The 15,881-nt window shown below is 46.6% G+C and overlaps 1 protein-coding gene across 10 annotated transcripts in view; it reads right to left on the minus strand.

Moving 5' to 3' along the window:
• PXK (PX domain containing serine/threonine kinase like) overlaps positions 1-10,520 on the minus strand; it is a 100,824-nt gene extending 90,304 nt beyond the window's left edge. For 6 of the 10 annotated variants that reach the window (XM_023200695.2, XM_023200716.2, XM_023200744.2 and 3 more), the window contains exon 1: positions 10,311-10,510. In XM_023200695.2, coding sequence (XP_023056463.2) covers positions 10,311-10,412 — 102 coding nt within the window. In that variant the 5' untranslated portion in view covers positions 10,413-10,510. Of the gene's footprint in view, positions 1-10,310 lie in introns of all 10 variants that reach the window. The other 4 variants (XM_023200711.2, XM_023200703.2, XM_023200754.2 and 1 more) reach the window with 1 other exon arrangement.
• Positions 10,521-15,881: the final 5,361 nt, after the last annotated feature.

Raw genomic sequence — 15,881 nt, forward strand, 5'->3', positions numbered from 1 at the left:
GACATGTTTATGGGTATTTATGAATAGGGAAGCAGTACCTCTGATGAGATCCTTAAAGGAGTTGGGCCCAAAGAGCTAAAGAACTTGTGCTTAGAATATATTCTGAAACAATTCCGATAACAATAAAACTTGGTTGTTTCTTGGAGTTTGGTAAACAGGTGTTTATATTAAATTAGTTTAGTAGCCTTGTAGGTTTAAAAAAAAAATAACATTCTGAGTTATAAAACAGGGTAATGACTAAGGTTTCTTTTTGGGGTACTGAAAATGTTCTGGCTGGGTGCTGTGGCTCATGCCTGTAATCCTAGCACTTTGGGAGGCTGAGGCAGCTGGATCACCTGAGGTCAGGAGTTTGAGACCAGCCTGGCCAACATGGTGAAATCCCATCTCTACTAAAAATACAAAAATTAGCCAGGCGTGGTAGCGGATGCCTGTAGTCCCAGCTACTCAGGAGACTGAGGCAGGAGAAGCACTTGAACCCGGGAGGCGGAAATTGCAGTGAGCCAAGATCACACACCACTGCACTCCAGCCTGGGCAACAAAGTGAGCCTCCTTCTCACAAAAAAAAAAAAAAAAAAGTTCTAAGATTGATTGTGGTGATGAATACACAACTCTGTAAATATACCAAAAGCCATTGAATTGTATGTTTTAAATGAGTGACTCATATGATATGGTATGTGAATTATATAAAGTTTTGTTTTGTTTTGTTTTTGAGATGGAGTCTCACTCTGTCATCCAGGCTGCAGTGCAGAGGCACGATCTCGGCTCACTGCAACCTCCATCCCCTGGGTTCAAGCAATTCTGCTGCCTCAGCCTCCCAAGTAGCTGGGATTACAGGCATGTGCTACCACTCCCAGCTAATTTTTGTACTTTTAGTAGAGACGGGGCTTTACCATGTTGGCCAAGCTGTTCTCAAACTCCTGACCTCAAGTGGTCTGCCTGCCTCGGCCTCCCAAAGTGCTGGGATTTCAGGCATGAGCCACCATGCCTGGCTCAAAACACTTGATATTTTAACTTCGGCTAAAAATGGTTGCTTACCCTAAATGTGGTTGTCAGCAAGGTGAGCTGGAGACTAAATGATCAATCTGAAGAAACTATCCTCCTCCTGAGGTCCAAGTATTTACCAAAGATAAAGCACTTGGTTCCATACTCCTAAGTCAAAAGTTTCAAACCACAAATGAAGGGCCACTGTCATCTCTTCTGAAGAGGAGTCAACTTTAATTTCCCCCTGTACATCCTTGGTGCTTGCAAAGGAAGGCACTGATAAGAATGACTTCTAGTTTAAGGAAAAAAACAAAGGTAAAACGCTTTTACTCCCCCTCTGGTATCCCAAACACTTAAGCTCTTATGACTTCTAAAATGGAATCCATCTCCCCCTTTCTCAGGGTGCCAAAAGCTGGAACATAAAAGAGCTTCATTTCCTAAAATCTCTAGCAGCCTAAAAAGAAACCATTACTTGCCCTGCAGGAGGAACAGAGGGGTTTATTTTACTTGCTCCAAACAAACCCATTTAAACTCTTTTTTATTTTTATTTTTTTGAGACCGAGTTTCGCTCTTGTTGCCTAGGCTGGAGTGCAATGGTGGGATCTCGGCTCACCGCAACCTCCACCTCCCAGGTTCAAGGATTCTCCTGCCTCAGCCTGCCGAGTAGCTGGGATAATAGGCATGCGCCACCACGCCTAGCTAACTTTGTATCTTTAGTAGAGACGGGGTTTCTCCATGTTGGTCAGGCTGGTCTTGAACTCCTGACCTCAGGTGATCCACCCACCTCGGCCTTCCAAAGTGCTGGAATTACAGGCATGAGCCACCACACCCGGCCTTAAACTTTCAATCAACAATCTAGGCTGGGTGCAGAGGCTCACACTTGTAATCCCAGCACTTTGGGAGGCCAAGATGGGAGGATCACTTGAGGCCAAGAGTTTGAGACCAGCCTGGGCAACATAGGGAGGCCCTGTCTTGACAGAAAATTTAAAAATTAGCCAGGTGTTGTGATGCGTGCCTCTAGTTCCAGCTATTCAGGAGGCTGAGGCAGAAGGACTGTTTGAGCTGGAGAGGTCAAGGCTACAGTGAGCCACGATTGCTCCATACTGCCCACCAGCCCAGCTGACAGAGTGACACCCTGTCTTAAAAAAAAAAAAAAAATTGGCCGGGCACAGTGGTTCGGGCCTGCAATCCTAGCACTTTGGGAGGCTGAGGTGCGTGGATCACCTGAGGTCAGGAGTTTAAGACCAGCCGGCCCAACAGGGTGAAACCCCGTCTCTACCAGAAATACAAAAAAAATTAGCCAGGCGTGGTGGCAGTCGCCTGTAATCCCAGCTACTCGGGAGGCTGAGGCAGGAGAATCGCTTGAACCCGGGAGGCGGAGGTTGCAGTGAGCTGAGATCGCGCCATTGCACTCCAGCCTGGGCAACAACAGTGAAACTCCATCTCAAAAAAAAAAAAAAAATCTATGTATTGAACGATCTCAAGATCACAATCCACATGGAAGCTAAGTACACATAGGTGGCTCTTTCCACCGTTCCCTAGGGAAGCAAAACATGTATCTATCTTTTCACATAAAATAAACCGCAGCCCCAGAATCTTAGATTTCTTCCTAGTAATTATAGTCAGGTACTCGGATTTATATTCCTATTACGAGAAACCTTTCTCATGGGATAGTCCTCAAAACAGGTGATATACGGGGATTGAGTATCACCAGCCCATAAATTAGGCTGCAAAAAAAACCAACTTCTGGCCAGGCACGGTGGCTCACGCCTATAAATCCCAGCACTTTGGAAGGCTGAGGCGGGCAGATCACTTGAGGTCAGGAGTTCAAGACCAGCCTGGCCAACATCGTAAAACCCCGTCTCTACTAAAAATACAAAAATTAGCCAGGCGTGGTGGCTGGCGCCTGTAATACCAGCTACCTGAGAGGCAAGGCAGAAGAATCACTTGAACCTGGAAGGTGGAGATGGCAGTGAGGCGAGATCACACTACTGTACTCCAGCCTGGGCAACAGAGTAAGACTACATCTCAAAACAAAAACAAAAACAAAAAGACCACAAACCCCAACAACAACAACAAAACCAACATCTTCGATAGGCAGAGACAACTTACAATCTCTAAAGAACTAATTACCAGTACCTAAAAGCTTTCAACTCAGGGTTTTAAGACTGCATCCATCTCAGATTTCCAGGACAAGTGGGGAAAAATACATAACCACATAGAATAGATGCCCAGCAAATAACTGCTCTTATATTTTATTATAATGTGTGTAAGTGCTGCAAGATGGCCGAGTGTAGTGGCTCACGCCTGTAATCCCAACACTTTGGGAGGCCAAGGCAGACAGATCACCTGAGGTCAGGAGTTACCAGCCTGGACAACATGGTGAAACCCTGTCTCTACTAAAAATATAAAAATTAGTCAGGTGTGGTGGTGGGTGCCTGTAATCCCCATCTACTACGGAGGCTGAAGCAGGAGAATTGCTTGAACCCCAGAGGCAGAGGTTGTGGTGAGCCAAGATCGTGCCACTGCACTCCCATCGGGGAGCGAGACTCCAGCTCAAAAAAAAAAAAAAAAGGCTGGGCGCGGTGGCTCACGCCTGTAATCCCAGCACTTTGGGAAGCCGAGGCGGGTGGATCACGAGGTCAGGAGTTCAACACCAGCCTGGCCAAGATGGTGCAACTCCGTCTCTACTAAAAATACAAAAAAAATTAGCCAGGCATGGTGGTACGTGCCTGTAATCCCTGCTACTCAGGAGGCTGAGGCAGACAATTGCTTGACCCTGGGAGGCAGAGGTTGCAGTGCGCCGAGATCGTGCCATTGCACTCCAGCCGGGGCGACAGAGCAAGACTCCATCTCAAAAAAAAAAAAAAAAAAAAAAGGAAGTGCTGCAAGTTAACTACCACACACTATGCAAACATCTTTAAAAGAATACATATATTTTTTTGAGACGGAGTGTTGCTCTGTCACCTAGGCTGGAGTACAATGGCTCAATCTTGGCTCACTGCAACCGCTGTCTCGCAGGTTAAAACAGTTCTCCTGCCTCAGCCTCCCAAGTAGCTGGGCCTACAGGCACACCCCACCACACCTGGCTAATTTTTGTATTTTTAGTAGAGACGGAGTCTCACCATGTTGGCCAGGCTGGTCTGGAACTGCTGACTTCAGGTGATCCACCCGCCTCAGCCTCCCAAAGTGCTAGGATTACGGGCATGAACCACTGTGCCCAGACTAAAGAAATTTTTTTTTTTTTTTTTTTCAGACTGAGAGTGCAATGGTGTGATCTTGGCTCACTGCAGCCTCCACCTACCGGGTTAAAGCAATTCTCCTGCCTCAGCCTCCCAAGTAGCTGGACTACAGGCATGTGCCACCATGCCCAGTTAATTTTGTATTTTTAGTAGAGACTGAGTTTTATCATGTTGGTCAGGCTGGTCTCGAACTCCTGACCTCATATGATCCGCCTGCCTCGGCCGCCCAAAGTGCTGGGATTACAAGTGTGAGCCACCATGCCTGGCTAAGAAAAATTTTTTAAGTATTCAGTATAACTTGGAATTCTAAAGAAAAAAGGGAGGCCGGGCACGGTGGCTCAAGCCTGTAATCCCAGCACTTTGGGAGGCCAAGACGGGCGGATCACGAGGTCAGGAGATCGAGACCATCCTAGCTAACACGGTGAAACCCTGTCTCTACTGAAAATACAAAAAACTAGCTGGGCGAGGTGGCGGACGCCTGTAGTCCCAGCTACTCTGGAGGCTGAGGCAGGAGAATGGCGTAAACCCGGGAGGAGGAGCTTGCAGTGAGCTGAGATCCGGCCACCACACTCCAGCCCGGGCAACAGAGCAAGACTCCATCTCAAAAAAAAAAAAAAGAAAAAAGGGAAGTGCTGCAAGTTAACTATCACACACTATGCAAACATCTTAAAAAGAATATTTTCTTTGGCTCAAATAAATAGCATTCTAAAAGGAAGTTCAAATTCTGATACTGAGTACTAGATTACCTTAAAATTTCAGGATCTGAAAGCAACAATGTCTCCTAATTTTGCATTATATTTCATTAGTTATTCTGGTGATAAATAAATAGAGTTTAAAAGTCTATAAAAAGGGTCAGGTCACTGGTAAGAAGCTGAAGTTCAATAAACCAAGCCACTAAAACCATCTGTTTCGGCCGGGCATGGTGGCTCACTCCTGTAATCCCAGCACTTTGGGAGGCTGAGGCGGGTGGATCACGAGGTCAGGAGATCGAGACCATCCTGGCTAACACGGTGAAACCCTGTCTCTACTAAAAATACAAAAAAATTAGCCAGGCGTGGTGGCGGGCGCCTGTAGTCCCAGCTACTTGGGAGGCTGAGGCAGGAGAACTGCCTGAACCCGGGAGGCAGAGCTTGCAGTGAGCCGAGATCATGCCACTGCACTCCAGCCCGGGCAACAGAGCAAGACTCCATTTCAAAAAAAAAAAAAAAAAAAAATCTGTTTCATGAACGGGTAGATCCTAGTTGAGGCCAGGTACAGTGGCTCACGCCTATAATCCCAGCATTTTGGGAGGCCGAGGCAGGAGGATCACTTGAACTCAGGAGTTTGAGACCAACCTGGACAACACAGCAAAACCCCATCTCTACTACAAATCAAAAAATTAGCCAGGTATGGTGGTGCATGCCTATAGTCCCAGCTGCTCAGGAGGCTGAGTCAGGAGGATTGCTTGAGCCAGGAGATTCAGGTTGCCGTGAGCTGTGATCCTGCACTCTAGCCTGGGTGACAGAGCAAGACCCTGTCTCACAATGAAAAATAAAAAGACCTCAGAATCCAACATAACAAAGGCTCCATGGACGCAGGAGCTGTCTGGTTCACCCTTCTATCTCTAGCATGTGCCTGGCACATAGGTATTTAATACATTTTTGTTGAATGAATGAGTATAGCTGAATAAATAAACTATGCAGGAATGCAGTTTCCAAATATCAAAAGCTCAAGGAGAGATCCATTTTCAGTAAAGATTTTAACATGTAATATTACCTTTCCCACAGATTTTTAAAAACTGTTCTCTGTTGTGCCTTAACTATCACTATAATTACTGTTTCTCAAAAACAAAATGTCCAAATGGAAGATAAATAGTCCCTGATCCAGATGAACTCCACAGAAGAATATTTTAAAAAGAGAAAACTGCCAGGCATGGTGGCTCAAACCTGTAAACCCCGCACCTTAGGAGCCCGAGGCGGGTGGATCACCTGAGGTCAGGTGTTCAAGACCAACCTGGTCAACATGGTGAAACCCCGTCTCTAATAAAAATATAAAAATTAGCCGGGCATGGTGGTGCATGCCTGTAATCCCAGCTACTTGGGAGGCTGAGGCAGGAGATCACCTGAACCCGGGAGGTAGAAGCTGCAGTGAGCTGAGATTGCAGCACTGCACTCTAGCCTGGTGACACAGTGAGACTCCATTCCCCACCCCCCAAAAAAAGGAGAAAACTGAGATGAAAAACTATCACACATAGCCTACCTACCAGCAAAAATCGGATATGCACATTTGATAACAGCACTTTCCAAAACTGTCTGTTTCCTCTGGTTTCTATTTCAGCTAGGTAAGCATTTTTTTAGTCTACTGACTTTAAAGTTTTCCCTTTTATGTAGCCAAGAACTTATCTTTCCCTTGTCCTCTCTTGGTCCTCCCAAATTTTCTCACAACTCACCTGTGTGGTTTTTCACCAGAATTCCTTTTGTCTGGAAAATCCTCCTTCCTCCAAACCTAACCTGAAAGCATCCTCCCCCTAAATACTAGCCTTTCTGATTTTATAGAAGCTTCATTTCCTTGCAGCAGATGGCTGGTCTAGCTCTTAATAATAAATTCATTTTGCTCCATAAAAATGATGCATCATGGCCGGGCGCAGTTGCTCAAGCCTGTCATCCCAGCACTTTGGGAGGCCGAGACGGGTGGATCACGAGGTCAGGGGATCGAGACCATCCTGGCTAACATGGTAAAACCCCGTCTCTACTAAAAAAATACAAAAAACTAGCCGGGCGAGGTGGCGAGCGCCTATAGTCCCAGCTACTCGGGAGGCTGAGGCAGGAGAATGGCGTAAACCTGGGAAGCGGAGCTTGCAGTGAGCTGAGATCTGGCCACTGCACTCCAGCCTGGGCGACAGAGCGAGACTCCGTCTCAAAAAAAAAAAAAAAAAGATGTATCAGCATCAGCAAAGCACAGAATCGCCTACCAACACAGGTCCTTTCTGCCAGTAGCTCATCCAAATATGCCTTTCTGGTGGTGACCTTGTGTTCCCTTCATCCTTCTGGTGACTCAGTTTTCCAACCCACAGAATTTTTCCCTACCAAGTTCATAAATCCTAAATTATTTTCAGTTATAGGTTGTTTCCCAGCTGGGTGCAGTGGCTCACGCCTATAATCCCAGCACTTTGGGAGGCCAAGGTGGGAGGATCGCTTGAGGCCAGGAGTTCAAGATCAGCCTGGGCAACACAGCAAGAACCCCATCGGTATTAAAAAATATATATATGTGTGTGTATAAACATATATATATATATATATATATGTTTCCTAAGGTTAAACTTGATAAGTGAAAGGAACTATGGACAGAAATGAGCTTACTTGCAATAATGCCCTCTAATGTGTTTAACCCTTTGCACAAATGTTGTCAGGGAGTGAAGAGATGGAGGGAGGAAGAATACGCTTCACAAATACTTCATCAAGATGATTTCATTTGATCTTCCTAACAACCTTGGGAGGCAGGCAGGGCAGGCACTTATTACTCCCATTTACAGATGACAAAAGTAAACTTCAAAAAGGTTTAAGCGACTTGCCCAGCCTATATCACATGACTAGCAAATATCAGCCCAGACCTGTATTAAGGTCTTGCCTCTTCCAACCCCAAGTCTGTCTCTATCTCCGTATGTTTCTGTCGACATACAAGGAGTAACCTCCTAGAGATTCAGCACTTCAAAGGGAGAGTAGAGCTCTGACTTCTGGAACACCATCTCCCTTCAGCTACCAAGCTAGAAAGTCATCTTCAGTCTTCCCAAGAAAAAACAGTGCCTTTCTCTTCTACATGCCACTCTTAATAACTACTTTCCAAAATAATTTCCAACAGTTCCTGTTTTAAAAAAGACTTACTCATAAGACACTGAGAGTTCAAAAAGTTTGCATCAGCATATGATTTTCTCAATAAAGTTCAGGGCTGATGCAACATTTCTCAGTCAAACTTTACAGCTAAAATGACAAGAACACAGAACAGTCAAAAAATTATGCAAGAGAATGCTACAGTTTTTTACTCTACCACATCTGCCTCTATGGGTCTCCTGTGAGTCACTGTCTTTTGTGTTCAGTCATCACTATAAGAACTGCCATTTTCTACCATAAATTATTTTATTTTTTAAAGAAAAGATCTGCAGGGCCAGGTGTGGTGGCTCACGTCTGTATACCAGCACTTTGTGGGGTTGAGGCAGGAGAACGGACTGAGCCCAGGCGTTCCAGACCAGCTTGGACAACATGGTGAGACGCTGTCTCTACACACACACACACACACACACACACAGAAAAGAACTACAATAAAAACAGAATCCTATTACATCTTTTGCCACCTAGCTAAAGTATTGATCTCTAAGTTATTTTTTCAATGTTCACAATTACCTTTTTACACAAACAGAAAAAGAGGCATAGTAAGGTTGAAGTTGGATTATTTAGTCATTTGATAAACACATTTGAAATCCTATCAAAAACCAGGAAATGAGACCCCAAAGTGAGGGAGAAATGCCCCTCCTCTTGTAGCCTGGTGGAGACAAAAAAGAAAGAAGTAATTATAGGACAAACTAATCAAGATTAAGGTGTGGGTAATCTGCAGCTGGGGCTGCAGAAATCATGGAATGCTTATGAGTATTTATAAACATCTATCTCTTTACTTTCAATACAAAATAAACCTAAAAGACTCGACTCTATTCCCTGAAAGGTTATAAGACTTACTTGCCAATAGTCAAATCAAAAATCAAATTTAATAACTGAATTACTCTTGACTCCCCATCCTAAATTTCAACCCTTAAGCCATACTCCCTTTAGGCACAAATGATAGCAAGTTTAACAAATTCTGTCCTATATGTGCCTTCTCACATGTCTACAGAATAGGATTAAAGATACGCAGAGTGAAATAAATAGTACTTTTTAAAAGATAATAATTTTCTTAACTGGAAGTGAATGCTTTGAACAATTCAAGCCCTACAAAGCATGGCTGTCAGAAGAGGAAACTGAGGTTCAAAAAAGTCTCACTTTAATACAACAGAATGAAAGGTCTCTTTGAAGTCATCAGAAGAGCTTGAAGGAAAAGAGAAACAGAAGGCTATTGTGAGCTTTAGCCGCCACATGATGACCCCCCAAGCACACTGCAATGGTAAACAAACAAGCCTCTGAGTCTGAATCTGATTCGGTGGCCTGACAAAACATCACAATTGAAGGAATTTCTCTCCTCATTCATTACTTTTCCAAAAAAGTCCCACTAGCTGGAGCTCCAGGTTTCTTGCTGGTTCCTGGATTTATTGCTTGGAAATTATAATGCATAGTGTGCCTTTCAAAAAAAAGGTACAAGCAAATGAAAACAACCACAGTTTTAAAGCCCCATAAAAGACAACGCATGTAGCAGAAATGAACTCTGCCAGCGTTTACTATGAGGACCTATTACTCCTTTATGCTACTCGAGTGGATTTTAAACTCAAATGAATGCTACCACTGCCCACTAAACAGCAAGTTAGTGAAGCACATTCATACACCTGCTTAACAGCCCCGCTGACTTCCCCACTACTTCCCGGGGCCAGGGCCAAGCAGCTGACCTGGAAACGCGGCTGTAGACCCCAGCCACTTGCACTCTGCTGTCCCAACAAGTAGGCTCTGAAGTCACACTTCATTTGGCCCGGCACACCCTCATCCCCATCACCCAGACCCTCAGCTGCAAGGAGGAAATTCCACGGCCTCAAAAAGGAAAAGGCTGGAAGCGGGCAGAAGTGGATGGTCCCGAGCGGTCTCGTTCCTGCTTCCCTGGTCCAAGGTGAGCCCGAGGCTCCCGCACCCCCAACTCGGAGTCGCTTTCCTGGTCGCCGCCAAGCTCCTTCCACCCCGCGGCGCCGGGGGCTGCGGTCCCCATCCTCGGCCCCTCCGGGCCTCAGCGTTCGCCTGGGCCCCGGGGGCCCTGACCCAGACCCAGCGGCGCGCCACAGCCTTCTCGGCCAGGGCCGCCCACCCCGTGGCCCGGTCCTCGTCAGACGACCCTGCCTAGCCCTCGCCAGGCAGCCCGCAGCCCCCTCGCGGCCCGGGGCCGCCCCCCGCCGCCCGCCCGCCCGCCCGCTGGGCCGCGCACCGTGTGGGACTGCAGGCTCTGGCTCGCCTCGATGGCTGCTGTCAGCGGCACCGTGTCGTCCAGCAGCACCTTGCCGGCTGGCGGCTTCTCCATGAAGGCCATCCCGGGACGCCCGGCCGCCGCCGCCTAGGGACGCGAGGCAGGAACCTGAGGCGCCGACTCCCGCCGCCCGCCCGGCTCCACCGTTCCGCTGTCAACACGCGCCGCCCCACGCGCCGCCGGGCCCGCGAGGTCCTAGCGCCGCCCTCCCCGTTGCCGCCGCCCCGGAGTCCTAGCGCCGACCTAGCGGAGTACGTGTGGGGGCCGCCAGGACTGCCTCCCGCTGGCCCGCCCCTCCGCCCTGCGGCTGCCATGGGCTCGCGCTTCCCAGCTCCTCGCAGCCGCACCGCAGACCCCGTGCCCTTAGCTCCGGGCTTTGGACCAGTGAACACCACCCTAAGCCATCACCACCAGTATCCTCAGATCCAGGGACGCCTGGTCCTGAGCCCTGGGATCCAGGAATCTTCAGGGCCAGATTTCCAAACCAGGCCTCTCAGAACTGGGCTTTTCTGGGACCGTACGTCTTGAAACCCTCAGAACTGGACCTCTCTCACCCCCGCAGGCCCAACGACCCTAAAACTCAGAAAAAGGGCCTTCAGGATGGGACCCCCAGTCTGAGCCCTGCAAACCCAGAGACTTTCTGAAACAAGCCCTTCCGATTGAGACTTCACAGGGACTCTTGAACGTGGCTCCTCAGGCCTGAACACCTAAGAGCTGGACCCCATAATTGGAGGTCTTGGACCCCAGAACCCTCAGACCCAAGCTCTAAGAACTGGAGACCCTATAAAATGGTCCAGAGACCCCCTAGCCTCTACTCTTGGCCCCTACTGCCTGCTCAACCACATCCCTTAGACTTGGGAGTTTTTCATCCCACCATATGGGCTAGAAGAAATTTAAACCAAGAGTCAAGTCAGAGAATCTTGGGATCCACTTCTCAGCCCTAAATCTGCCCACAGTCTGCCTGAACCCGAAGCCATAATCCTGGCACCACCTCATCCCCCCATCTCCATACACACCTAGAAATTTCACCCACACTGGCCTTTCCTAGGGCAGCATTCCAGGATAGTGAAGAGTTAAATTTAGAATCAGAGGACCATCATCTCCATGGCTCTGGCATTTACCAGCTGTGTGATCTTTAATAACTTACCCAACCTCTCTGAGTTCCAACTCCCCAATTTGCAAAGTGGAGATAATAATATTTGTATGAAAAGGTTAATACAAGGAACGCAGTAGACCGGGAAGGGGCTTGGCACATAATAAAAACTCAAACGGTGGTCAGGCATGATTGCTCACGCTTGCAATCCCAGCACTTTGGGAGGCCAAGGCGGGTGGATCACCTGAGGTCAGGAGTTTGAGACCAGCCTAGCCAACATGGCAAAACCCCCTCTACTAAAAATATAAAAATTAGCTGGGCGTGGTGGCACACGCTTGTAGACCCAGCTACTTTGGAGGCTGAGGCAGAAGAATTGCTTGAACGCAGGAGGGGGAGGATGCAGTGAGTCAAGATCGTACCACTACACTCCAGCCTGGGTGACAGAGTGAGACTCCGTCTCAGAAAACAAGCAGGCTGAGCACGGTGGCTCACCCCTGTAATCCCAGCACTTTGGGAGGCCGAGGCAGGCGGATCACGTGGTCAGGAGATGGAGACCATCCCGGCTAACAAGGTGAAACCCCGTCTCTACTAAAAATACAAAAAAAAATTAGCTGGGTGTGGTGGTGGGCGCCTGTAGTCCCAGCTACTCGGGAAACTGAGGCAGGAGAATGGCATGAACCCAGGAGGTGGAGCTTGCAGTGAGCCGAGATCACGCCACTGCACTCCAGCCTGGGGGACAGAGCGAGACTCTGTCTCAAAAAAAAAAAAAGACAACAACAACAAAAAACAAACCAAAAAAACCCCAAATAGACAAACAAAAACACCTCAAACCGTGGTCAGGCATGATGGCTCACCTTTGTAATTCCAGCACTTTGGGAGGCTGAGGAGAGTGGATGACTTGAGCCCAGGAGTTTAGCCTGGGCAATATGGTGAGACCTTATCTCTACAAAAAAATTTTAAAAATAGCTGGGCATGATGGCTCACACCTGTGGTCCCAACTATTCAGGAGGCTGAGGTAGGAGAATTTTTTGAGCACAGGAGGTTGAAGCCACAGTGAGCCATGATCATGCCACTTCACTCCAGCCTGGGCAACAGAGCAAGACCGTCTCCAGAAAAACAAACAAAACAAAGTCAGTATTAGTTTCCTCCTTCCCCTACAGCTCACAGAATGGAAGATTTCTAACTCTTAAATTGCCTCCACTAAATTTCTACATTTTGGATAAGGGAACAAAATTTCTTGGTAATTGCACCACCACCACCAAAATTTGATATCCCAGGAAAGACCCACATCATGTGTAAAGGGTCCCTTCTCCAGATCTCAAGCTTAATGGGATGGTTGGGCAGCCCCATGGAGTTAAGTGGCCATGACAGATTGGTCCCATGGGCCAAGATCCAATAGAGCAAGATGTGAAGAAGGAATCATGGAACTTCATGATTCAGCCCTAAAATAATCAGAACTCTCCCTGCATTCCATTTTTGTGCCAGTGTGTTTAAAAGCAGCAGTCTATTAAAGCAAATCCATATGTCATTTAGGGAGGATTCAACTTTTTACTTTCATTTCTTTGTTTTAAGGCAAATAGATTATTTCTCTGCCAGAGTCACAGAAACCAAATTTCAGCTATAATCATTACTCTTATCATGATGCGGACTGACCAAGAGAAGGCTCTTTTCTCTTACTGCAGGTGGGAGTATAAATTGGCCCAACCTTTCCGGAGGGCATTCATACATTTCATTCAACAATTATTTGCTAAGTACCTACTATGTAATAGGCCTAGTACTAGGAGCTAGAACAAATATGTATTAAGGGCTTTGAAAATGTTCTTATCCTATGACCAAGTAATTCTGCATCTAGGAGAGTATCGTAAGAAAATAATCAGAGATCAAATAAAAAAAAATAGCATGCAAGGATAAATGACTAACAGTTGGGTTTTGGACGAATCTTGGTACAATCATGAATTTTTGGCAATGTTAAAAATCAGGCCAGGCTAAGTGGTATATGCCTGTACTCCCAGGCACTCAGGAGGCTGAGGTGGGAGGATCACTTGAACCCGGAAGGTGGAGGCTGCAGTGAGCCGAGATTGTGTCACTGCATTCCAGCCTGGGCAACAGAGTGAAACCCTGTCTCAATAAATAAATAAATACATAAATAAATAAATAAATAAATAAATAAATAAATAAACAAACAAACAAAAAGTCACATAATTAAATAATATTTTATGATCTTGAGAAATGCTCTTGATATAATAGTAAATGAAAAAGCAATTTAGCATCTGTATAATCCGAACATATCTATAGGACAAACACCAGAAGGAAATATATCAAAATATGGGCTGAGTGCAGAGGTTCACACCTGTAATCCCAGCACTTTGAGAGGCCAAGGCGCGCAGATCACTTGAGGTCAGAAGTCCGAGACCAGCCTGGACAACATAGGGAAACCCTGTCTCTACTTTTAGAGAAAAATTAGCCAGAACATGGTGGCACACACCTGTAATCCCAGCTACTCAGGAAGTTGAGGCAGGAGAATCATTTAAACCCAAGAGGTGGAAGTTGCAGTGAGCCGATATCGTACCACTGCACTCCAGTCTCGGTGACAGAGTGAGACTCCGTCTCAAAAATAAATAAATAAATATGAACAGTGGGCCTCTAAGAAGCAGAATCATGATGATTTCTTCTATATGCTTTTCTGTATTTAACTTGTATGATTGGGGGGAAAAATGTTAGACAACTGGAGTCCAGTGCTCTGACAACTGCTTCTGTAAGATAAAGTCATGATGGTAACAGGAAGAAGGCTTCTTTGGGGTTTAGCTTCATTTTCTCTGTAGTCCATCCAGACACACAGTCCAAATGCTTTTGTAAGAGAAACCAACTTGTCCATAGTTCATAACTTACAAGAAATTTCACATGCTCTGAAAAATGCATTTTGCATACTTTTACAAATTAGATTTTTTTCATTTAAGATTATGTGATTGGCGGATGACAATCTTCATGCGTATGTTTTTGATAAATGATCACAGTAGTGATTTTTTTTCTTTCAAAGTCAGTAAGTGGTACATGAAGACTTTCGATATTGCAGGTCCTGTAGAGGACAAAATGGAAAAGAAGCAGACTCCTTTTCATCCAATAATTTTTAAGGAGGATAGGAAAGTTTGTCACAGAAACAGTGACTCCAAGACAGCCTGTATTGGGTCCTGAAATTGAGGCACTGGGTACCATGAGAAGATAAGAAAGAAAAGAGTCATGACACTAGACTGGGTTATGGGGCAACTGAGGAAGAACTGAGGTTTGAGAGGGGCCTTTAAGGATGGATGAGATTTGGATAGCAGGATATGGAGAAAGAACATTTCACTCAATCTTTTTTTTTCCAAAACGGAGTCTTGCTCTGTTGCCCAGGCTGGAGTGCAGTGGCACAATCTCGGCTCACTGCAACCTCCACCTCCCCGATTCAGGCAATTCCCCTGCCTCAGCCTCCCGAGTAGCTGGGATTACAGGTGCCTGCCACCATGCCTGGCTAATTTTTGTATTTTTAGTAGAGACAGGGTTTCACCATGTTGTTCAGGCTGGTCTCGAACTCCTGACCTCGTGATTTGCCTGTCTCGGCCTCCCAAAGTGCTGGGATTATAGGCATGAGCCACTGCACCCGGCCCATTTCACTCAATCTTTTAGCAAACCCCTTACAGAACACTAGATACCAGACACTATGTCAGGCACAGGGGAGTTAAAACAAACAGGACAGATGTCATCTGCTATCAAGCTGCTTACCTACATGAATGAGAAAAACCGTGAGTCTGAGCTCAGTGGCTCACCCCTGTAATCTCAGCACTTTGGGAGGCTGAGGCAGGCGGATGGCTTGAGGCCAGGAGTTCAAGATCAGCCTGGGCAACATAGCAAGACCCTATCTCTACAAAAAATAAAGGCCAGGCATGGTGGCTCACGCCTGTAATCCCAGCACTTTGGGAGGCTGAGATGGGTGGATCACTTAAGGTCAGGAATTCAAGACCAGCCTGGCCAACATGGCAAAACCACTAAAAGTACAAAAATTAGCCAGGTGTGGTGATGCACCCCTGTTATCCCAGCTACTCAGGAGGCTGAGGCAGGAGAATCGCTTGAACTCGGGAGGTGGAGGTTGTAGTGAGCCAAGATTGTGCCATTGCACTCCAGCCTGGGCGACAGAGCAAGACTCTGGCTCAAAAAAGAAAAAAGAAAAGAAAAGAAAAGAAAAAAAGAAAAGAAAAGAAAAGAGAAAGAAAAGAAAGAAAGAGAAAAAAAAATTAGCCGGGCATGATGGTGCATGCCTGTAGTCCCAGCTATTCAAGAGGCTGAGGTGGAAGGATAGCTTGAGCCTAGGAAGGTTGAAGCTGCAGTGAGCCGTGATGGTACAACTGTACTCCAGCCTGGGCAACAGAGTGAGAACCTGTACCCACCACTCCCCACCCCTGCTA

Source organism: Piliocolobus tephrosceles, chromosome 2 (assembly GCF_002776525.5).
Source record: "Piliocolobus tephrosceles isolate RC106 chromosome 2, ASM277652v3, whole genome shotgun sequence".
NCBI classification, from domain to species: Eukaryota; Metazoa; Chordata; class Mammalia; order Primates; family Cercopithecidae; genus Piliocolobus; species Piliocolobus tephrosceles.